A 24389-nucleotide genomic window follows, 5' to 3' on the forward strand; every position below is an offset into this window, starting at 1 on the left:
TAAATAAAAAAATCCCCTCAGGCTGCTGTTAAAGGGACGCTTCCCGCCTTTTCTTTCTGTCCTCAGAGGCCTTAAAGTGCTCGGAGGTAGGAGGGCAGGAAGGAGCAGGTCTTAAGTTTCTTTTAAACCGCGCTTTCTTCCCCCTTCGTGGCAAATCATTGTATAAGAGGTAATTCTAACCGCCGCCCCCCCCCCGACCCAAGTTGATGAAAAATACGCTCCCTCGTTATGGGGGGAGAGGAGAGCAGATCACAACAACCTTCTATAGCTGGGGAAACAGCCCCCCCCCACCACAAACACACTTTGTTTGGGGGGGGGAGCCCTGGATCCATGAACAAGGAAGGGAAGCGCGCATATTAATAGAGTGGGGGGTGCCATCCCCTTACCAGCTTGGGGAGCGTGTGGTAACTTTATTAATAGTAGCAGGAATGACCAAACGCCATTTTGGAAGGAAAACGGATAGGAACCCTTTATGAATAGGTGCTGGGGGTGGGGGGAGAGAGAGAGAAAATCCCGAATTTGCAAGATCTGAGAGGTATTTCTCACAGACTAGGAGGGGGAATGAGAGAAACCCACATAAATAAGTATGGGGCTAGCTAATAACTTTTTCTTTGGGGTAAGGGATAGCTTTTTAACATGGGTCAGAGAGCTCATCTATAAAGGTGGAGTAACTTGTGTTTTTTGGGCAGGGATTATATTGTCTTTTTGTCAATACTGTACAGTATAGAAGAATTATCCCACATTTATTGGTGTTGGGGAGGGGGGAGGAGATACAGAAAGTAAAGGGGGGTCATTTATAGCAGAAGGGAAGCTTATTTAAATCACTCCCCACTCCCATCCTCTCCAGGAGGACAAAGCAAAGTCCCCCTTAGTAGGAGTGTGAGGAACTAAACTGGACTAATTTATGGTTAGGGAGTGTGGATTCCTTTCAAGCACACACTGAGAAGATATTTCATATATGGGAGAGCTGATCACACATAATATCATCATTATGAGTTGGCATGTATTCCAGTGTCACAATTATTCAATATTTTAAGGCCTTGTTAAGCATCTTTCTAAGTCTATCCTTAAAATTGGTTTCTTGGTTTTGAGTAAGTTGATAATAACATTCTCTCCCTGCTTTTCCATTTCAGTTACAGGCACTTTGTTGCAAGGCCAGGAGTTAAAGATGTATTTCTGTAGAAGAAACAATTTTATGGTGGTAGTTTCTTTTCTAATTGTATTGTCCTTTGAAGCATACTTGTGGCTGATGCAAACCCCTTTGCTGCCACAAACAATACAGTCAACGGATCTCTGCAAAGGTGAGATTGCCAATGATACAATAACAGCTTTAAAATATAATAAAACATTTATCATTTCACCGTATCACGATGACAGAGAAGGAAACCTAACTCGTGTGATCGCAGTAGTGCGCTACAAGAAAATACAGGACCTTTATTGTTGGTTTTGCTGTAGTCACGATGGCCATGTCTCCATAATAAGAGCAGCCATAGACATTCACTTGGATAGAACTGATTTCCCTTTTGGTCCAGCAGATATCGTGTGCTTGGAACCCAGAAAGTGCTCTCCAAAATACGTGTCAATTCATTCATCTCCTAGAGGGAAAATCGACAAGCTACCAAGGTTTGAAATTAAGAACCGTGTGCCCGAGGATTCATTTTCTGCTGAATTCACCCTTTGTCTCCCTGTCATGTTTGGAAACTACAGCAATGTCTTGCAGTTCATACAAAGCATGGAAATGTATAAAATTCTTGGTGCACAGAAAGTGCTGGTCTACATGTACAACTGCAGCCAACTCATAGAGAAAGTATTGGAATTTTATGTTGCAGAAGGTACCATTGATATTATTCCATGGCCAATTTTTTCATATGTTAATTTCTCTTCTTTCTGGTATTCTTCCAAAGACTGGGACTATGGGAAAGCTACAGTCCTAAATGATTGCATCTACCGCAATATGTACAGGAGCAAATATGTGGTTCTTAATGACATTGATGAAATTATCCTACCCATTAAGCATCTGAGTTGGAAAACAATGATAAGCGATCTTGAGGATCGAAATCCAGAGACAGGCATCTTCTTATTTGAGAACCATTTATTTCCTCAGCATATCTTTTCCTCTACAGACACACTCAACATTTCATCCTGGAAAATGGTCCCAGGAACTAATATACTGCAGCATATTTACAGAGAGCCCATTAAACTGAAGTTTAGTAATCAGAGAAAGATGATCGTTAATCCAAGAGCAGTTGTTCAGACTTCAGTCCACACCATTCTCAAAGGTTATAGTAAGACGCTGGTAGTTCCCAAAGAGATTGCAATTCTTTATCATTGCAGACAGTATGTTGAAAAAGAGGTCCCTGGAAAATACCTCATTAGGGACACAACGATCTGGAGATACAATGTTTCTTTGATTAATAATGTTAACAACATACTTGAAAAACAATTCCCTAGAAAGAGTTCCAAGTTTAGATGGAATAAATTCTAGGAGGCATTGTAGCTTTTATAAACAGTTGGATTTTTACACATACAAAATTACTTAATAGCAAAGTGCTGGTACAATCCATATGCTAAATTTGTAGAACTTAATTCTACAATTAGAAATGTACAACCACCTACTGTATGCTCAGTAAAGTTGTAAGGATTTTTTAAAAAAACACATTTCCCCCGGACATCAGTTTCTATTCACTGTTACCTGGACTTAAATCTACACTATAGATTGCCCTAAGGTCATACTCTTAGAACTGTCATGGCTTTCTTCAAAAAATCCTAGGAACTGTAATTCACCGACTGTTTCTCTATTCCTCTCCCTTTTCACTGTTTCTTTGCTTAACATCCTGTCCAATGAATAGTTTTGAAAAACTTGCTTATCATTTTGTGCAGTTTATTTGGTCCTGAATAAAGAATTTATCTGATGGTTTCGGATTTTCTTCTTTTTCCTCCAAACTGTGGCTGGAACTAATAATACAAGCAGTGGCAGAAACTCTAGGAGTCTCTCTGAGTGGAAAAAGAACTTGCAGGGTATGGGACCAAAAGCCCTTTCCTCTTGTTAGCCTTTACAACCCCACATCTCCATTCTGCATAACTCTTTAAAATGCAGGAACCCTTTCCTTCCTAGCTGCTCACCCTAGCAAATATGGTAATCAATTCTGTGTGTCCCTGCTGAGAGAGATTTCAGGAAAGGAGCTGGTGCAAATATCTCTAAAGAAGTGTGAAGCAGTTGGGGAGTGGCCTTAGCTCAGTAGCAGAGTATCTGGCACCTTGTGGGAGCCATAGTGCCTCATCCCCCTCCCCCTATACTCGAAATTTAAAATTATGAGCACAGATCTCCAGACTGCATCTTTTTCAAACCAATCAAGCCAAATACGCTATTGGCTGAGAACATTCAGGAAGTTTGTACAGAACCTTCCTAAGAACTAGAAACGGGAAGCTGCCTTATACTGTGTAACACAACTTACTGACACTTCCTATTGTCCTGCTGCTTTCTCCCATGGCAACTGCTATTTAGTGCTCAATCAGAGCAAACAGCAATTCGGGTTTTCCCTGGATTGTCATTTGTTCCAATCTATCACTAAAGAGTGGATTTTCCATGGGAAAGTATCTTGTCAGAGGGAAAACTGCTCCAACCTGCACCTAGAAAGCATGGTTCAAGTGGAAAACTGCTCTAACCCATGCTTTCTAAGCGCAGCACTAGCGGAAGTGTGGACAAGTCTTTAGTCAGACCAAATCTAACTTGAGTTTGTCTATATTGACTGGCAGCAGATTTACAGGGTTTCAGGCAGGTGTTTTCCAAAGCCTTACCCTCCCACAAACATTTAAAAGGCTGTAGAATATTAATCATCCAAAGGCTCCAAGCGAACCTCCCTGGGGAGTCACTGCAGAAAAGACCTGTTCTCATGTTGCCACCTAAGGACGTATTTCCTATATCTCCTGACAAAGGTCATCATGCAAGGCGACCAAAGCAGTTTCTGTGCCAAAACCCTGATAGAACCCTGATAGAAAGGGAGCTACAAAAGCTGCTGCTTCCAAGAGCACCTGGATCTGGCCTTAGATTATTTCTCAGGTTATGTCTGTTTGTTTTAAAAGCAAATAAGGTACTTCTGTGTGAACTAACCCACACAGAACATTCACTGTAGACATGCAGGGCAGTCATACTTTCAGGCTTCCCATTTTGGCATCTGGATGGCCACTATCTGCTTTTTTTCTGGGGGAATACAGAGGTGGCATACCCCTAAACATTTTGTGAATCTAAGTTTGGCCTCATTGAGGGGCAGTATTTCAAAATGAGTAGGGAAATGAGAGTACCCCTAAACATTATTTTTTTTAAGGAAAAAAGCTCTGGCCGCTATGAGAACAGAATGCTGGACCAGAAGGGCCATTGGTCTGATCCAGCAGGACTCTTCTTTCCCAGGCATTCCTAGTGCCTCTACAGAAAGGAGAGATTGGTCAATCACAACTGTTGTCGCTTGCTTGCTATATTGCTTCCATGTATTTCTGCACTTGCATTGCAAAGTGGAGTGGATCTGGAGTGGCAAGGTGATACACGTATATTGAGAGTGTGTGAACATCTCTCTTCATTTGACATATTCATGCATAGCCAGGGTTATCTGCCAAGGATGAAATAATGAAATAATCCAAGCCTAGTATCTGCAGCAGAGGTTTGGGAGTGTGCATTTGTGTGGAAAGCATGCAGAAGGAAAAGGAAGCATGGAAATTCCCGCCCCAGATCCATGTGAGTCATTGCCAGTGAGTTCTCTGCTTCTTTTAGTTGTTGCTTAATATTGCTCTCTTTAAGCAACCAGAACAGGTTATCAGGGCCCTGTTGATCCACATCTTTGCCCACATGGTTTGAAACCCAGAACAAGTTTTGCCGGTCTGGCCTGTGTGAGAGAGTGTAAACACTTAAGAGATCCTAGTCTCGGCACTGATGATGGAATGCACACGCTCCAACATTTCTCCAATGAAAATAGGGCCATCTAATTATACATCAGAAGGCTTCTCCCACATTTGATCTCACTATATACATAGATGTCATATGCACACCTGTGTACATTGGTCCCCTTGAGCCAATTACACCACCTTCCACAGATAAATGGAATTAAATAAAAAAATATTTTTAAAGTTTTATTTATAATTTTTCATGATCACATAAACAAAGCAAAACATTGAATTGAACACCTTTCCATGGTTCCTTCTGATTACCCCTTACTGCTGCATATTCTATTTTTTTTTAAAATAATATTTATTAAGAATTTCCAATTATAACAATATAAAAAAACAATACATCCAAATTTAAGATCTTATTTTCCATAACATCTTTCCAGGACTTCCCCTCCCCTCCCCCTCTTGTATTCCAATTCTTACAAATAAATTCAGCAATTTATTATCCCAAATTTTAACCTTATTATCATTAGCCCTATTTAAAAATATTTTCCCATCTCCTAAGATCGACCTATTCCCTTCCGCGCGTTCCCCCCTTTAATATACATAATAGATTAAAATATAATAAAATAAAATATGATTTTGATTTTACAGCCTTTGGATTCCAAATCCCTCCCCCTTTTCCTGGTTGCGTTTCCCGTATTGATCAACATCTGATGTCTTCCTGGAGTTCCCACATTTATTTAAGCCATAGTCCTTTACCAGTCTTCTTTAATTTTAAATGTCCAATCTTGGAAGGAGTCTATCTCAAAAAGGCCCATTTTTTCCATCCAGATTTTTATATACTTGGGAGTAAAACTCCAATTTTATTTCTTAAACCTTTCAAATCTGGATTTCCCAAATGTTCCCACTTCCAACTTTGTCCAATTCTTATTATTCTTGTTGTTCTTGTTGGTCTCTCTCCTCTTTCTTTTCCTGTTTTCCTGCACAAATGTTCTAATTCCAAAAGCTTCTAAATTCCGCTGCAGAGGCTCTGTTATTCAGGAACGAAACATGATGCCAAGTCCCTTCCATTTTCAATAGATAAGTCTATTGTCTACTTTAGTGTGTAAACCTCTGTAGTCAAAATAATGTTCCATTTCTGCAGTTTCCCAGGAGATAAAAAGTTCTGTCAAATTCGATGCCAACAACTTGTAATATCCCTCGGCTCCTCTAGGTGGATTATAATAACTCAGTTCCCTTCCAGATCACGTCCACCAGTCAAAGTAACTTTATTATTCCTTGTTTTAAACATTTTGTATCCAAATTGTAGCAAATATAACTGGCAAAGTCCTCGTAACATAGTTCTCATTATTGTTCTTCTGCTTTGACAGCTCTTTGACAGCTGTCAAAACCTCTCCTTGTCCTCTCCCGGCGCTCTCACTAAGACGCTCCCAGGTTCCGGGGGGGGGGGGGGTTGCTTTTTGAATAAATTCCACTTTTCTCCTCCAGCTCAATCTTATAATTTTCCATCGCGAAATTTCATAACTTTATCAAAATAAGGTTGCGCTCAATCTTAGATGTTAAGTCCTTTACTTTAGCTCCTCTACAACAGGGGGGGGGGCTGACTTCCTTTTTATACCTCCCCCGCTCGTTCCGAATTCTTTAAAAAATTTCTCGCCTTTTTTAATCCAAGTTCCGATTACTCACGGGTTATGCTTTTAAGTCCAAATTTCCAATGGAAGAAGTCAGCGCTCTCCGTCGAATGGCATGCGGCTTCGCTCGGCAGGGGAAGCGGAGGACTCAAAGCACACACCCCCTGTCACCCGTTCCGTAGCCTTTAAAAAGGCTCCTTCGCGGGTCGGGGGGGGGGCTCAAAAGGTGCCAGCCGAGTCACCATGTCCATGGGTTTTAGCGCCCATGGTTTTTAAGGGTCCCCGCGTCGCCGGCGCGGCAGGACCCAGCCCCTACCGAGCAGGCTCCCTCCGGAGCTCGGAGGGAGTCCGCCATTCGGCGATGGCGCCAACCCGGAAGTCCTTACTGCTGCATATTCTATTCCATGTTTTTCCCTTTCTCTATATCAACATATATTTTACTGCTGGATTTACTCTAAACTTGCTAACGTTCTAACCAGTTTACAATGATTCTTCAAATATTCTACAAACATTTTTCAATCTTCCTTAAATACCCTTTCTTCTTGATCTCTTATTTGACTGGTTAGGCTTGCAATTCTGCATATTCCATCATTTTCATCTACCATTCCTCCGTTGTTGGTACTGCTCCCTTCCTCCATTTCTGGGCATATATTCTTCGGGCTGCTGTAGTTGCATAGAGAAGCAAATTATTTGGGTCTCTGGGACATCTGAGTTACTCCTAAAAGAAAGGAAAAAGTAATAATAATAATAGTAGTAGTAGTAGTAGTAGCAGCAGTAGTAATAGAAATTGTGAGAATGATCAGGAACATACCAGACAGTGAATCCTATTGAACTCAGTGGGGCTTAGGTAAAGGTAAAGGTACCACTGACAGTTAGGTCCAGTCGTGGACGACTCAGGGGTTGCTCGCTCATCTCGCTCTATAGGCCGAGGGAGCTGGTGTTTATCCACAGACAGCTTCCAGGTCATGTGGCCAGCATGACTAAGCTGCTTCTGGTGAACCAGAGCAGCGCACAGAAATGCCGTTTACCTTCCTGCCGGAGTGGTACCTATTTATCTACTTGCACTTTGATGTGTTTTCGACCTGTTAGGTTGGCAGGAACAGAACAACAGGAGCTCACCACGTCACGGGGATTCGAACCACCGACCTTCTGATCAGCAAGCCCTAGGCTCTGTGGTTCAGACCACAGCGCCACCCCCGTAAAAATGCTTTGGATTGCAGTGTAAGGCTGTCCAGTCTTTACCGAGTCACCAGGGAGTAAGCTCCATTTAATACAGTGGGACTTACTTCTGAGTAGATAGTGTAAAGCTCCATTTACAATAAAGGAATAAACGCTTCACATGTTTCCTAAGAAATGGCTGGCAGTTGAAGCATTGCAATTAAAGAATTTATAGTGGATTGGTGACAGTTTCCTTTGAAATTGTACGTAGGACTTTGTATGCCTTTATTTGGCACAGATACTTTATTTTCGTTATAAAAAGAAATATCCCCCCCCCCCCGCTTCACTTTCAATTGGTCTCCAAGACATGGAGAGGGAGAAAAAGGCAAACTGGGACATTTTGGGATCAAATCAGAAGCTTCTGTAATTCCGGGACTGTCCTTGGAAAATTGGAACAATGACAATGATTCCATGGGTTAAATCATTTTCCATGGGACAATTGGGTTAATGACAATGATTCCATGGAATGGAACTGACTGGTTGTCCCTAGACCAGTCTGGATGGGGAAGATTGGAAGAGGAGGAGGGATTGTGCTACAATAACATCAACAGTAGAATACCGTATATCCTTTATTGTCATACTTAAAGACCCAGGTTGAAGTTCTGGGGGCATATGATTCAAAGTCAGGTACATTTCTATTGGGGAAGAGGCATAGCCCATTAGTAGAGCATGTGCTTTGCATGTAAAATGTCCTAGTTTCAATCTCTGGCATCTCTAGGTAGGGCTGAGAATGTCAGAAACCCTGTTGGGAACCCTGAAGAGCTTCTGCCAGTCAGTGTAGACACCACTAAGCTAGATAGACCAATGGTCTGACTCAGGATAGGACAGCTTCCTATGTCCCATCAGTGGGGATACCACCACCGAATAGATTATTTCTCTAGTCACAAGGCCATGACCCTCTGAGAGCAGCAGGGTCCGAGTCTCTAGAAACAGTTTTGTCTCAATGTAGCCCAGAAGTTCCAGTTCTGATCATAGTTATCTGCATAATATTTGAGAGAGTAGGGTGGGAGAGAATTAGCTCTCCACAAGGTTCCCTCCCCCCCCCCGGTCTGTCTTTTATCTTCTCTTTTTTCAGAAATTTAACATGTGGAACAAAGCTCACCCCCTCATCAGAATATGCTCCTCTATTTATTTGTTTATTTTGTCCTGGCCTGCATGTATCATTGTACAGTGGACGATAGGGTTGCAAACGTGATCCATGCAGGATGCACGTCCGCAACCCACAGTGTTCGCAACCTGCAGCGGCGTGTCTGCGCATGTGCGGGTTGCAATTTGGCACTTCTGCGCATGTGCAATGCGCGACTAAGCGCAACCGCCAAAACCTGGAAGTATTTCTGGGTTTTGGCGGTCCGTAACCCGAAAAGACGCAACTTGAAGCATCTGTAACCCGAGGTATGACTGTACAGTACTGCATGTGTGTGGTCATGTATTTAAACTCTGGTTAGCAAAGCACAGAGATTTACAAGTGTGTGTGTGTGTGTGTGTGTGTGTAGACAGTGGCGGAGGAAGAGGAGTGCGGGGGGAGTGCACCGCCCCAGGCAACGCGATCCCAATGGGGTGCCATCGCGGCTGCCCCACCTGCCCACACTGGGCACCATGCCCCCGCAGGCGCCACGCCATGGCCCCAGGATGCGCACCACACCCCTGGGATGCACACCAGCCCTGCCCTGTCTGCTCTCCGCCCCCGGTGAGGGAGCATGAAACTCCACCACTATGTGTGGATTGTATTGTATTGCTCAAAAGTCATTGAGCACCACCTTGGAGAAAAATCATCTCACCCCTCCGCCACACCTTGTCCTGTTTTGCCAGAACAAAGATGGCAACCTTATCATTAGCACACTCTGGACACTTACTCAGAAACAGACTGGCAGCTAGCCAAGATGTTTAAGAGTTTCACCCTTCTGAGGGCAGGAAATCCTAGGATTGCAATTAAAAGTTCTCTGTCACTCTAGAACCACAACTCTGCTCTTAAAAAAGAGCCAGACTTTGTGTGTGTGTGTTAAGTGACTGGGAAATGCATAGAAAAGTATGGGATGAACGAATAACCCATGGGAACACTTAGAAACAGCCCAGAAGCAAATAAGCTTGGACACAGGAAAAATGCTCATTATCATATAAGCACCCTGCAAAGAAATCAGAACAAATGCTCCATAAACAGGCCATCTGGAGAAAGTCCCAAGAACTGAAAATATGACACACACACACACACACACACCCCATTCAGCTGGTCCCAGTCAACAATCTAGCATCTGTGTGGATGCTTCTGAATGGTTTGAAATCTCCTCCCAGTTTATTTATAAATAATATTTATAGACTGCACCTTGTCCAAAATGTAATTTGAAGGTGTAACTCGGTGGCAGACTTGAATCTGGCATGTTGCAGTCATTTAATCTGTGGGTTTCCAGAACATGAGAACCACTTTCATCCTTTGGTAATATGTTATTACCTAACAGCACTTCTTATTTGCGTGGATCAAGCTTCAGTTCATTCACCCAAATTGAGCTCATTACTGGTTCCAAACAGCTGCTCAGGACAGGCAGGCTGACACCTGGATTAGATGAAAAGGAGCGAGGGAGAGATCAGGAGGATGTGAACTGCACACTGAAAGCTCTCCCATCTAATTCAGTTCATGATGCCAAGGTATGTCTCTTCTCTCTCCCTTTTCTGGGTCAACATCGCAGTCAGATGGTGAATCACAGCTAGACTTTCCTTCAAAGAACAGCAGATTATGATCTCCTTTCCTCAGCCACTTGTTAGGCTTGTTTTTCCACTAACTCAAATTTTACATCATGCTAGCAGTTCCTGCTAAAATATTTTGCATACTGTGATGCGTCTCTGGATCTTCTCATCTCTTACTTTTCTCCTGCGATGAACAAGACAAGACATCAGACTATTGGCTGATGGTCTTATACATATTTTTGGGATAGAGTGGAAGAGCTGGGGATTCTTTGCATTAACTTTTCTTTTTTTTTGAAACATGCTTGCTCTGGCGGATTTTCTGGTTTTTTATTTGTAGGGTGAAAGGAGGAGGGAAATAGACAATTGGCACTTTCCTGTGTAACCTGAAGACAAAAGCAGGTACTGTGTCCCATTTTACCTTTGTCTTGTTGTGCTAAATGGTGCTAAATGTGCTAAATAATTATGCTCCTTGGTGGTCTCTGAAAAACATTTTAAAAAATGTGCTTTGCTTAATGGTAGTAACATTTTAATAATATATGTAGGAAGTACATAAACCTGGATCTTTCAGAAGACATTAAGAGTTACTTGAAGCTGTTTGGAGGGTTTTATCTTTGGCTGATGACTTTTCTCTTCTCCGGTAATTTCTGTTTTTACTGATATTTTTTATTAATTAATTAATTTTGCTTATGTCCTGCTGCTATGCATGTTATAGGTCTTTGTGTGTGTCTCATCTGCTTACTTATTTAGTATAAATGTGATCCTTTACAACCTCTGTGCTACTGACTCTCAAACTATGGGATTGTTGAAATATATACAGTGGAACCTCAGGTTGCGGACGTAATCCATGATAGGGGAACGTCTGCAACCCGCAGCGTTCGCATCCTGAAGCGCTGCGCCGGCGCGGGCACGATTTGGCACTTCTGTGCATGTGCGAGCTGCAAAACCCGGAAGTAACCCTTTCTGGTACTTCTGGGTTTCCTGCGGTCTGCAATCCAAAAATGCGTAACCTGAAGCATCCGTATCATGAGGTTTGACTGTACAAATATATACAACAAAAATCAGTCTATTTGAGTCATGCCACTAGACCCAGTTTTTTAAACCAATGCGGACTAAAGTTGCTTCTGCCCCCCCCCCCATTAGGAGCCCTGAAGCTTAAGCTTCATTAGTTTGATAGTAGATCCACTTGTGTGTGTGAGAGAGAGTGTTTGTAGATAGATAGATGATAGATAGATAGATAGATAGATAGATAGATAGATAGATAGATAGATTATAGAAAAATTATTATATTTCTATTATTTAGCCCAACAAAATATATAAAAACACAGTAAAAGCTCAAACATCAAAAACTTCCCTGTACCAGTGGCTGCCTTCAGATGTCTTCTAAAAGTTGTGTAATTCTTTATCTCCTTCACATCTGATGGGAGGATGTTCCACAAGGTGGGTGCCACTATGAATAAGGCCCTCTGCCTGGTTCATAGCTGTCAACTTTTCCCTTTTTTAAAGGGAAATTCCCTTATTCCGAATAGGATTCCTTGCAAGAAAAGGGAAAAGTTGACAGCTATGGCCTGGTTCCCTGTAGCTTCACTTCTCGCAGTTAGGGAACCACCAGAAGGCCTTTAGAGCTGGATCTCAGTGTCTGGGCTGAACAATGGGGGTGCAGACACCCCTTCAGGTATATGGGGCCAAGGCTGTTCAGGGCTTTAAAGGTCAGTACCAACACTTTGAATTGTGCTCAGAAATGTACATGCGCTTCAATATTTCTCTGATGAAAATAAGGACATCCCATTCCATAATGATAATTTTACTATTTATTCCCCACACATCTTATTGGGTTGCCCCAGCACTCAGGGCAGCTTCCAACATATATAAAAACATAATAAAACATTAAAATTTAAATACCTTCCCAATACAGGATTACCTTCAGACGGCTTGGGGGTTGGATAACTCCATACACTCCAACATTTCTCCAGTGAAAATAGGGACATCCTAAGGAAAAGTGGGACATTCCAGGATCAAATCAGAAACCAGGACAGCTTCTCTAAATCAGGGATGTCCCTGGAAAATGGGGACTATTGGAGTGTCTGAATGTACTGGGAGCCAATGTAGATCCTTTAGGATTGTTGTTCTATGGTCCTGGCAGCTGTTCCCAGTCACCAGTCTAGCTGCTGCATTCTTGATTGTAGTTTCCAAGCCATCTTCAAAGATAGCCCCACACAGAGCACATTGCTGTAGTCCGATAACCAGAGCGTATACCACTCTGGCGAGACAGGGTGCAGGCAGGTAGGGTCTCAGCCATTGTACCAGGTGGAACTAGTAGACAGCTACCCTGGACACATAATTAACCTGAGCTTCCATGGACAGCTACATGGGTGTAACTAATGGGGTGCAGGGGGCAGCCCCCCGCCCCCAGGTCAAGTAAAACTATCTAACTGAACAATCATGTTCCCCTTTACCAAGCCCTGTCCGCGCAACAAAAATCCTGGCTACACCCATGGACAGCTAAGTCCAAAATGACTCCAAGGCTGTGCACAGTTATTTAGGACCAGGGAGTCCCCCACACCTACCCATCCTGTGTCCCCCAGAAACAGTCCTACCATCCATCCTCCAACCGCATCCAGTCACTCACTGGTTCCGATTTAAACAAGAGGTAGAGCTGGGTACCATCCACATATTGGTAAATACCCAGTCCAAACCCCTGATGATCTCCCTCAGTGGTTTCATATAGATGTTGAAAAGCATGGGGTAGAGTACGAAGCCCTGAGGCACCCCACAAGTGAGTGCCCAGGGGTCCAAACACTCATCCCCCTACACCACTTTCTGGACATGGCCCAGAAGGAAGGAGCCTAGGTTGATGGTATCAAAAGGTGCTGAGATCCAGCAGAACTAGGAAACAGCTTTCACCCTTGTCCCTAGCCCGCTGGAGATCATCTACTAGGCAGTTTCAGTCCCATGATGGGGCCTGAATACTGATTGGAAGGGATCCAAATGGTCCACATCCCTCAGACGTGCCTGGAGTTGTTCTGTGACCATCTACTCAGTCACCTTGCCCAGAAACGGAAGATTTGAGACTGAGCAATAATTGGCTATAATGGCCAGGTCCAAATCGGGGCAGAAGAAGGGGTGGGGTGGGGCAGACCGCCCCAGGTGTCTTCGCTGAGGGTCCCAAGCCTACCCTGAGCTGTCGGGGGAAGGAGGAGGAGCTGCGCCACTTTGCCAGCAGCATTCCCCCCCCCCCTTTCCCTTCATTTTGACAGCTTGAGGGAGGCTTGGGAGTTGCGACAGGAGGTGTGCCGAATGTCCACCATCAGTGGCTCACTCTGCCCCCAGCTGCAGGGCACCCATGCTGCTCCATGCACCCAAGCAGCTTTCCTGCGCCCCTCGGGAGCACGCCTGCCCTGGGCAGCGCGGGCATATGCTCCACCACTGGTCCAAATATGGTTTTTAAAGAAGCAGTTTAATTATATAATTTGTATGTGCATGCTATAATATATATTGGTGGTGCACAATGAGATAGTTAAACTTTATGAAAAGTATAAAATCATAAATTGCAGAACAAATTACCAATGCTGAAACAAATTAATTCTCTAAAAATGTTAGATTAAAGCTGTCTTGCTGTTGTTGTTTTTTAAGGAAGGCTCACACCTGTATTATGGAATAGGAGGGCACAGTGAGCCATAGACACAATTGCACCTGAGTGCTGTCTATGGTTCTGTGGAGTTCTGGCAGCTCTCGTGTTTATTGGGGAGCTCCAGGCAAGGATAAAGGCTTGGAAACAGCTGGAGTGCAAGGGGTGCAATATCTGTTACAGGTGTGACTGCCCAAACATATGTAAGACCATATGATTGTGCCTGCTATTGTGACAAAGAAGGCCTACTTTGCTGCGTTCACTAAATCCTCAAGTAGCTGCCCAGTAGAGCCTTTCCCTGTAGCACAAGGTTTGCTTTCATCTACTCCATTGAACCCAGCTTTGGAGCCCTTGGAAGCCTGCTGAGACACTTTAGTAAGAAGGGCGGGGCAGGGGTGGTGGTGGAGAGAGAGATGCTCTATTCCATTCTCACTTAAAGGCAAATAACATAATTTCCATTTTCTGAAACAGTATAGGAACTGAACCATGGCCATCTTTGAAAACTTTCCCTTCTCCAAATTTTGCAGTGTAGTTCTCCAGCCAAGCTATGTGCACAAATTTGCGTAGACTACAGTACACATTAAAAATACACATATTTGTGAAAATATCACATGAAAATGCATTATGTTATACCACATTTGACTCCTTGTTGCAGAAGAAAGGCTTTTTGGTTTGGGATGGTCTTTACTGACCATTTCTCCCCAAAAACAGCTTATGGAGAATAAGTTGAGGGGAGTCAGGGATGGAACTTGGACTTCCCATTCCTCTCCCTCCCATCAAATAAAACAAGTCTTCAGCTAGTATTTAAGAGAATCTGCTCTACATTTAATCCGGAGAAGAGACATTTTAGAGGCAAGACAACAGCCACCTTTAAATATTTAAATATTTTAAGATTGAGTCAGCTTTTCTCTTGCTCAGGAGGGGAAACTTGAACCAAGAACTAGGATCTCAGCTAAACTTTATGGCACGACCTTAAGAAGTGCATCCCCCACTGACCTCCAGGTATATAATGGACCACGAAGCCTTTCAGGTTTCTGCCAGTCTTTATGGGCTGCAAAACTCTTTGCTGCAACCAACTAACATGATTACCTCTCTGTACAGTTTTAAATTTTATTGCTTATATACAGTGGTACCTCTAGTTACAAATGCCTCAGGTTACAAACGCTTCAGGTTACAAACTCCACTAACCTGGAAGAGTTATCTCGAGTTGAGAACTTTGCCCCAGGATGAGAATGGAAATTGTGTGCCGGCGGCGCAGTGGTAGCAAGAGGCCCCATTAGCGAAAGCACGTCTCTAGTTAAGAACAGTTTCAGGTTAAGAATGGACCTCTGGAACTAATTAAGATGTGGTACCTCTAGTTATGAACCTAATTTATTCCAGAGGCCACCGGCACACGATTTCCATTCTCATCCTGGGGCAAAGTTCTCAACTCAAGGTAACTCTTCCAGGTTAGCGGAGTTTGTAACCTGAGACGTTTGTAACTCGAGGTACCACTGTACTGCCCTTTATCAAAAGACCACAGGGGGGTTTACATTACAACATAGGTTTCCAAGCTCCCCACCACCTGAGATGGGCTACTTGAAAACTGCTGGGGGTCTTGGCAGACTACCTACCATATTTTTCGCTCTATAAGATTCACCTGACCATAAGACACACGTAATTTTTAGAGGAGGAAAACAAGAAAAAAATATTCTGAATCAAATGTTGTTGAAGAAGAGGGAGGAGGGAGGATCAGGCTAAGGCATCACGACAAGAGTGATCTTATGGAGTGAACGCAGGCTGCGCAGCTCTCCCTCTTGCTGTTCTGGCTTCAGCGAAAGCAACGCGAAGCCTTTTCAGCAAAGCGGGACAAGCAAGAGGGAGAGCTGCGCAGCCTGCGTTCACTTCATAAGACGCACACACACTTCCCCTTACTTTTTAGGAGGAAAAAAAGTGCATCTTATAGAGCGAAAAATACGGTAATTGTTTTCTGCCTGCTGTAGCAATGTGCTGCAGTAGATGCTGTATGCTTTTACATTTTATTTTTATTGCTTGCTTCATGTATAGAGCATTTTATTGGAATACAGTTTGAGTCCACCTTGTCAGGAAACAGCACTAACACGCCTTTGTGATGTGCACCCAGTATATGTATACTGATGACCTGATATAGCAGGCGTGATATTTCCAGCCCAAGGGCCACATTTCCTACTGGGCAGCCTTCCGGGGGCCACATGCCAGTGGTGGGCAGAGCCAGAAGCAAAAGCAAGTTGAGCAATTGATGTAAATGTTGCCTTTGTATAACAGGCAAACATCTTCACACTCACCCATTCCTCTCCACTCAGTCTAGTAAGAGGCATTGCCAGAGTTTCCAGCACACATTTGAGCCTGGCAAAGACATTCAAGGACACTGTGAAGCAGGGTCAGTAGGGAGTGTGGCAGGGGAGTGGGTGTGATATGATGAGAATCTTTTCTTTCCCCAAGGAATGTATATTATATTCAGACAGTGTTAACCAAAGCACCGGAGTGGCATTCTTTGGTTGTGTGACCTTGGGAGAAAACACAACACAAATGGTCTTTTGGCCCGAGCCATGTACTCTGCCCACAAAGTCCAAAACATTTTGTTATACATCCAATGAGTATGTTGCTGTTTTAGTTGCTGCTCCATATGGCCAGGCTGCTCCTGGGTTGTTACCAACACAGACTATGTTGAAGGAAAGGGAAACTGCAGGTTTCAGCTGTCTTTACCAGACTTGTGCTTTTTTATTTTGCTGTGCTCCTCATGATAAGAGCCTAGGGAGGAAACATCCAGGTCTCTCTCTGTCCTGGCTTCACTTGGGAAGCTCTGACCTTCAGCTGGTACCTGCCTGACAATCATGTTGATATGGGATGCTTGCAGATATTTGGCACAGACCTGCTTGTACTCTTGAGAGCAGGGCTCCATAACAGAGTCTTCAGGAAGGTCAGCTGAGAGAGGCAGCTCCAGACAAGAAGGCAAGGGCTTCCCCTCCAGGTTGGGCAGAATCCTGGGGCATACATGGTACAGCAGGCGGCTGTAGCCGGACATGATCATCATGTCCCTGCTGTGCATGAACATGGCCACAGGGGCTTCATCTCGTTTCAGCCCACCTAACAAAAATATGGATGACTGTCCAAAACTGAATGATAGAAGTGGCTGAAAATAGTCCAATTCCACATGAATTCCCAGAGATGAATCAAAGTGATGGTAGTTCAGAATCCCTGCTTCCCCTTGGAAATGTGGAAAACTACAAGCTTTAGCCCCTTGCTCCAAGAGGAAAGCCAAGTCAGATGGAAAGGGGGTGTAGTGGTTGGCTGAACATTTATTTGTATTCCATTTATAATGGTGACACAAAGTCACCCAGCAAAGCTTTTCCAGTAAAGTTTTTGAGGCCCATTTGCTGGAACTTTTGTTTCGCAACTGATGCTGACTTTCCCCCCAAAGAGCAGCAGTCTCCATAGAAGACAAGCGCATATCCAAATTGCACACATTAGGCTTCTGGGTGTACGTCTTCAGGCACTGCTTCACCCAGTGATGCTGGCAGCCTGGAATGAAGGGATCTGGGATAAATATAACCCCTGGGCAGTTATTGAGACCATAGGCTTTCCATTGGCTGGACGCAGTCTTGCTCTGTAATCATTGTGATCACTTACTGAAGAAAAACTCAAGGGAGAGCTGACAATCTGAGGAGTTAGTCAATAATTCCACACCTCAGTACACCTTTTATGGGTGTCTGGCCTTTTGTTGTTGTTGTTTAGCTGTTTAGTCGACTCTTCGTGACCCCATGGACCAGAGCACGCCAGGCACTCCTGTCTTCCACTGCCTCCTGCAGTTTAGTCAAACTCATGCTGGTAGCTTCGAGAACACTGTCCAACCATCTCGTCCTCTGTCGTCCCCTTCTCCTTGCGCCCTCCATCTTTCCCAGCATCAGGGTCTTTTCCAGGGAGTCTTCTCTTCTCATGAGGTGGCCAAAGTATTGGAGCCTCAGCTTCAGGATCTGTCCTTCCAGTGAGCACTCAGGGCTGATTTCCTTCAGAATGGAGAGGTTTTATCTTCTTGCAGTCCATGGGACTCTCAAGAGTCTCCTCCAGCACCATAATTCAAAAGCATCCATTCTTCGACGATCAGCCTTCTTTATGGTCCAGCTCTCACTTCCATACATCACTACTGGGAAAACCATAGCTTTAACTATACGGACCTTTGTTGGCAAGGTGATGTCTCTGCTTTTTAAGATGCTGTCTAGGTGTCTGGCCTACCCACCCCTAAAAAAACTCACCCCCAGCTCTGCCACAGGAGAAGCCTTCCCAACTGCATCCATCTGGCATTCCTGCTCAGGAGAAGAAAAAAAAAAAAAGATGGTGAGAATCTTAAAGGACAAACAGAGAGGCCTGGAGGTCTGCATTCAGCCTCTAGGCTTCAGGTTCTCCACCCCTGCTATAGAGCTTTAGAAGTAATTTTTTAAATACTGAGCTCAATTCATATACACCTAGCTATGCAGATGATGTAGCATATATTCCTGTTGCATATATGACACTGTATTTGAAGAATGCATGTTTTGACATACCCATATTTAAGAATTGGCAATATATTTATTTACTGTCAGACTGTTTGATGCCTTTTGTTGTAGTATGAAATTAAATGGAGCTGTGTCAATAACCACAAACAGATTTCCCTGCCTCACCTTTGTGAATTAGTCATATCTGCAGTGAATTATTAATATTTGCATATTTCTCCCTGTTCTGGTCTCTTGTATAGAAAAAAAAATTCCATCACAATAATTAAGTTTGAAAGCTTTACTTCAGAAACTTGATTTAAATGTTATGAAAACAGTAATTGATAAATTGTCTCAGTTATACATTTCCCTTCTTACATGCACTGGTCCCAGTATAAGGCTCTAGAACATCTCAAACCAGGTTTTCCAGCTAAAAATAAATGAACTTTGCCCCGTTCTGTTTCCTGTTTGCTTGCATCTTCGGCAACACCCAGAGACGATCTGTGTCAGCTTGCAACAACTCTGTGACTCTGAATGGGCTACTTCATAAACCTAAATAAACATTATGAAATTCTATCCAAAGATCCATGGTGAGTCACAATTCTAGCCCACGGAATATATTGCAATGGAAAAATACAAGCTCTCATCATGTGTTCAGAGATTTTTCACAGTAACTTAAAATACAATAAAATTACTATTTTATGTAACATTAAAAAACTTCAACAACCTTCTCTCTGTTGTAGGCTCAGCAGTGGAACAGATGCTGGTGTGGATCTCAAGCTGGAAATGATGTTCCGTTTTCGAAGAAGAACTTTTTTAGCTACAGGAGTATGTCTGGTGGCTCTTGCCTCTATACTAACACTTTCCTACTACCGGATACAGAAATACTCTTTACTACCTAAATTTGTTGCACAGAAAGAAAAAGACCTCTGCAAAGGATGGGTCACCAATAACTCAATCTCTGCTTTGAGTGACAACAGATCTTTTATCATCACTCCATACTTCGATGACAGGGTGGAAAAGCAGACTCGGGTGATTGGGATTGTACATCACAAGGAAGTTAAGGACCACTATTGCTGGTTTTGTTGCCCAGCTGATGATGTGGTCTTTATCTCTAAGGCTGCAATAGAGTTCCACTTGGATCGTTTCGGATTTCCATATGTGGTCACAGACTTGATTTGTTTGGAACCCTCACACTGTGAGCCTCGTTACATGGCATTGCAGTCATCTGGCAAAGGATCTGACAGTGGCATGTCACCACGGTTTGAAATAAAAAATCGCCAGCGACAGAGCACTCTGGTGGACTTCACAGTGTGCATCTCCACCATGTTTGGAGACTATAACAACGTCCTCCAGTTCGTGCAGAGCATGGAAATGTATAAATTCCTTGGAGTGCAGAAGGTGGTGATCTATAAGAACAGCTGCAGCCAGTTGATGGAGAAAGTCCTTCAATTCTATGTGGTGGAAGGTACTGTGGAGGTGGTGCCCTGGCCAATCACATCCTATCTCAGTGTTTCTAATAAATGGTATTTCACGAATGATGGGACCAAAATTGGCTACTATGGACAAATCGCTGCTCTGAATGACTGTGTCTACCGGAATATGTACAGGAGCAGGTACGTTCTGCTGAATGACATTGATGAAATTATTCTTCCCGTTCAACATATGGATTGGAAAACCTTGATGCAAAACCTTGAGAAACAAAATCCGGAGATTGGTATCTTCCTCTTTGAGAACCACATTTTCCCAAATAATGTCTTCACCTTCCCCCCTGTTCATGTTCCACATTCTTGGAATATGGTACCTGGAGTCAACATCCTGCAGCATGTCCTCCGAGAACCAAACAAGAAAGAGATCATAAACCGAAGGAAAATGATTGTTGATCCGAGGAAAGTGGTTCAGACGTCTGTTCACTCTGTCCTTCAGGGGATCGGAGGCAGTGTGGAAGTCCCTGCAGATGTTGCAATTGTCTTCCACTGTCGGTCTCCTTTACAACCGGATTTGCCCAGGGAATCCCTGATCAAGGACACAACACTCTGGAGATATAACACATCACTAATAGGCAGAGTTAACAAAGTGCTACAGAAGATACCATTTGAAGTCGTGAAGTAGTAAACACAGGAAACATTACTGATATTTCCCTTTGGAGGTTCACCCAAAAAGTATTTGGGAGCAAGTTGTACAGGATGAATTTCCAATGCATGTTCAGGAGAGGAGTATCATGAATTCAAAAGGAACATGTTTGTTCTTGACTTTCTTGAGAATGTGATTCAGGGAGCTACAGAAAAAGTGATGGCATAATTTGTCATGCATTACAAAAGTGCACTAGATATGGGAAATGATGGGTCAGAGACCCAGTGGTCCGTCTGTGTCAGCATCCCATCTATGATAGCAGCAAGATTTTTCTGAGGTCATGGACCTAAGTCAAGGGTAGCCATCAAAGGCACCATCCTTTTTGCACTAACAACAATTTTAAGGATTAGGGTTATATTCACTTTTAGTTCTGCTCAGAGTTCTGCTTAGAATGAACATGACTAAGTGAGATCCATTAATTTCAATGGGTCTCCTCCAAGTGCAACTTAGTTGAATACGACCCATCCTCGATGAAGGATCTGTTTAACTCATCCAGTTCTGTGTGTAGTCTGTATATAACTATATCAGATATAAATATAAATATCAGTGCCATACGTGCATATCATATATATAATTGCAGAATGCATCTGTTCAAAATTCCAGCTGATTGTGCCCTTTTCTAGGTTATTCCATTCTGTCCATCTTCCCAGTATTCCATGGTCCATGAGTACACAGTCCTTGTGGTTCTCCCAAATGAGCTGCTACCTCCTACTTTTATATGTGTGAAAATCTTGGCTACACAAGAAATGGCATGCACAGGCTGAATGATGGAAAAATAAAGAATAATACATCTAACACACAAAGAAAAAGGTGATGTGAACTCTTTACCACTTAGATGAATTCTACAATCAGCATATTATATAGTTGTAGAAAAATTGTCACCTGCAAATTGAGCAGATTTGCAGGTTTGATATTATATTCATTACATAATTTATTCTAGTTTGACCTGTTAAGGAAGCAGCATGATACTATTCCGGAACCTTGTGTCAAGACCTACTGAGCATCTTAATCAGCTGCTCCCATGACTGTTTTGGTAGGCACTGCCTACACCTCCACACCCCCTGCCATGCAAATCCTTTAAACTACTGGGGGCTAGAAACATATTTCTTCTCAAACAACAGCAGAGATTCTGAGGCAGCGAATTTCTGGACTCAGTACAGTGGTACCTCAGATTACATATGCTTCAGGTTACATACGCTTCAGGTTACAGACTCCGCTAACCCAGAAATATAACCTTGGGTTAAGAACTTTGCTTCAGGATGAGAACAGAAATCGTGCTCCAGCAGCGCGGCAGCAGCGGGAGGCCCCATTAGCTAAAGTGGTGCTTCAGGTTAAGAACAGTTTCAGGTTAAGTACAGACCTCCGGAACGAATTAAGTACTTAACCCGAGGTGCCACTGTACTGTTCTGTTCTACCACAGACTTCCTTAGCTCAACATTACACACAGTATCCATCTGTGTTCTAGTCATGGAAATTAATGTATATTTATGACCATCAGTTTCAGTTTCCCCTTGAAACCTTGCGTCGGGCAGGAGCAGGGACATGCGCACAGCATGGAGGGTTCATGAGGCGGCACTGTGCCCCCTGACCACCTGTGCAGGGGGAAGCCCAGCCAGCCAACATGGCCCTTGGCATGCGACCCCCCCCCCATGAGAGGGCTGGAGATGTGGCAGTGAGGCCAGGCCAGGCTCTGAGGCCCAGAGTTTCCGGGTGACAGGCGGGGGGGGGGGATTCCTGCGTGGAGGCACTTGTTTTGCACCCCCTCAAAATGGTGCACCTGGGGCTATGGCTTCCCTGCCTCCCCCCTTTGCCCCTGCTACCAGCCTTCTTCAACCTGATGCCCTCCAGATGTTTTTTGCCACAGGTCCCATTGGCCTCAACCAGCCCCAAGCCACATATTAACTGCAGTCTGCCTTTTTGTAATGCAGTTGATGAATGTATTACCACAGGTCCCATTGGCCTCAACCAGCCCCAAGCCACATATTAACTGCAGTCTGCCTTTTTGTAATGCAGTTGATGAAAATACTTTCAGTGCAATCCTTGTTGTTGTTTAGTCGTTTAGTTGTGTCCGACTCTTCGTGACCCCCTGGACCAGAGCATGCCAGGCACTCCTGTCTCCCACTGCCTCCTGCAGTTTGGTCAAACTCATGCTGGTAGCTTCGAGAACACTGTCCAACCATCTCATCCTTTGTCGTCCCCTTCTCCTTGTGCTCTCCTTGTGCAATCCTACTTGTGTTTATTTGGAAATAAGAGCCATTGTGTTTAAGGTGGCTTAGTGCCTTGCAAGTCTGTTAGGGATTGTGGTCCTACTCATATAGATACTGTACCTTCCATTCTAGTTCTGTCCTAAGGACTGATGGTTTCTTTTAAATTTCCTGTTAGCCAGAGAAGTGAGAACTTCAGGATGGAGATTATAGCCAAGCAATGTGGCATATATATTTTTTGCAGTTGCTGCAAGAAATAAGAAAACCAAGAGAGGATTTCCTAAAGCTGAATGCAGTTCAGTGGGCTCTCTGAATTGCATATCATACAACAACCACGTTGTATGGCTTTTGAATTCTGCTTTTGAGGTGCATGGTTGACCTATGTTCAGCACTCCTTGTTAAGATTGCACTCTTAACATCATTAAGGTGGGACTGACATCTTATTTGGTACCATAGAGTTGGAGAGGGTCTTATTTGATGCAATAAATGATGGCTATGCTCTGCCTGCACAGTCGGAAGCAGCAATACTGAATACCAGTTGCTGGAAACCACAGGGCAGGAGAGTGCTCTTCTGTTCGAATGCTGCGTGTGGGTTTCCTACAGGCATCTGGTTGGCCACTGTGAGAACTGGATGCTGGACTAGATGGGCCACTGGCCTGATCCAGCAAGCTCTTCTTCGGTTGTCAAGTTATGAAGGGAGGCACAAAGGGTGGGGAGGCCTCCAACTCAGGGATCACATAACTCAGGGGTCCCCAGCCTTTTTGGGGCATGTTGGCACAATTGGAAAGTTTTCTGTGGGTGTCAATCACAAATGGGTGTTGTGGAATGTGTGGCATAACACAAAATGGCAGCTGTGGGGGTATTATTATTTATTATTACTATTGTGGTATGTTATTGCCATAAAAAGTTACTAATGTTCAATAAGTGTGCCTGATTCCATTTCTCCTTATACTGTGACTGTGAGTTCCACAGTTAAACCCTAGATTAAATGGAAAGTAGTAATAATGTGGCTTGTTTGTTTGCAATTAAACATAAGCCTGTTTTCAACACATCATGAATGCTCTCTTGTACCATGACACCCAAGAACAGGTTTTTTTCTTTATTGTGTCACTTCTGAAGGTTGTTAATGTTGTTGGGAGTTCAACTCCCATCAGCCTGGAATGATGGAAGTCATAGCTTAAAACATCTGAAGCCAAAGTTTTCCCCACTTATGTCATGTTCTTAAGAGTTACTGAGAACTGATTTTTGTCAGTTTCTCAGTCAATTCTCAACTGTCAATTCTCAGTGACAGTTGAATATAGAGAAAACTGAAAAGTGGGGTGGGGTATGCAGTGGTACTTGACATACTGGGAAATGTGGAAAATCAGCATCTGGAGGGAGACTTTTTACCACATGCGAGAGATGTGTAGAAACAAGGAAGAAGTTACCAGTTATTGGAAGATAGTGGTAGAAGTAACTGTAGAAATGTTCCAACCTAAACTATCCAGTGGTGTGCTTGCAGAATAATGAGCGTCAGGAGAAAAGCTAGTGG

At 43.5% G+C, this 24389-nt stretch overlaps 2 protein-coding genes, 1 long non-coding RNA gene and 1 pseudogene across 10 annotated transcripts; 3 read left to right on the forward strand and 1 right to left on the reverse strand.

The window, feature by feature from the left end:
- Nucleotides 1-19: 19 nt before the first annotated feature.
- On the forward strand, nucleotides 20-2917 carry LOC309333701 (beta-1,4-galactosyltransferase galt-1-like). Of its 7 annotated transcripts, XM_081847396.1 has the most exons (3): nucleotides 20-169; nucleotides 1134-1301; nucleotides 1536-2917. In XM_081847396.1, exons 2-3 carry the CDS (start codon nucleotides 1169-1171, stop codon nucleotides 2483-2485), a joined length of 1083 nt encoding a protein of 360 aa, XP_081703522.1. In that variant the 5' UTR covers nucleotides 20-169; nucleotides 1134-1168; the 3' UTR covers nucleotides 2486-2917. The 7 variants fall into 7 exon arrangements, with proteins under 7 accessions (XP_081703522.1, XP_081703516.1, XP_081703521.1 ...); XM_081847390.1 differs by having other exon boundaries at nucleotides 1134-2917; XM_081847395.1 differs by having other exon boundaries at nucleotides 62-86; nucleotides 1134-2917.
- A 7679-nt stretch (nucleotides 2918-10596) lies between these two features.
- LOC309334192 (uncharacterized protein) lies at nucleotides 10597-21463 on the forward strand. Its single transcript, XM_081848357.1, has 2 exons — nucleotides 10597-10808; nucleotides 19265-21463. Exon 2 carries the CDS (start codon nucleotides 19308-19310, stop codon nucleotides 20631-20633), a length of 1326 nt encoding a protein of 441 aa, XP_081704483.1. The 5' UTR covers nucleotides 10597-10808; nucleotides 19265-19307; the 3' UTR covers nucleotides 20634-21463.
- Nucleotides 16745-18347, reverse strand: LOC309333333 (nucleic acid dioxygenase ALKBH1 pseudogene; annotated as a pseudogene). The gene is made up of 2 exons: nucleotides 18306-18347; nucleotides 16745-17712 (listed from the first exon to the last, which is right to left on the reverse strand). The product of its transcript is annotated as a nucleic acid dioxygenase ALKBH1 pseudogene (transcript).
- A 600-nt stretch (nucleotides 21464-22063) lies between the features above and the next one.
- LOC309334194 lies at nucleotides 22064-23905 on the forward strand. Its single transcript, XR_014152940.1, has 2 exons — nucleotides 22064-22518; nucleotides 22604-23905. It is a non-coding gene; the product is annotated as an uncharacterized lncRNA (long non-coding RNA).
- The last annotated feature ends 484 nt before the right edge of the window (nucleotides 23906-24389 follow it).

The sequence above is a fragment of the Podarcis erhardii genome (assembly GCF_964252035.2).
Source record: "Podarcis erhardii genome assembly, chromosome: Z".
Taxonomy (NCBI): domain Eukaryota; kingdom Metazoa; phylum Chordata; class Lepidosauria; order Squamata; family Lacertidae; genus Podarcis; species Podarcis erhardii.

What these genes read in the sequence shown, in the direction of transcription:
- LOC309333701 (XM_081847390.1), top strand. Translation starts at nt 1,169, where the DNA reads ATGTATTTCTGTAGAAGAAACAATTTTATGGTGGTAGTTTCTTTTCTA.
- LOC309334192 (XM_081848357.1), top strand. Translation starts at nt 19,308, where the DNA reads ATGATGTTCCGTTTTCGAAGAAGAACTTTTTTAGCTACAGGAGTATGT.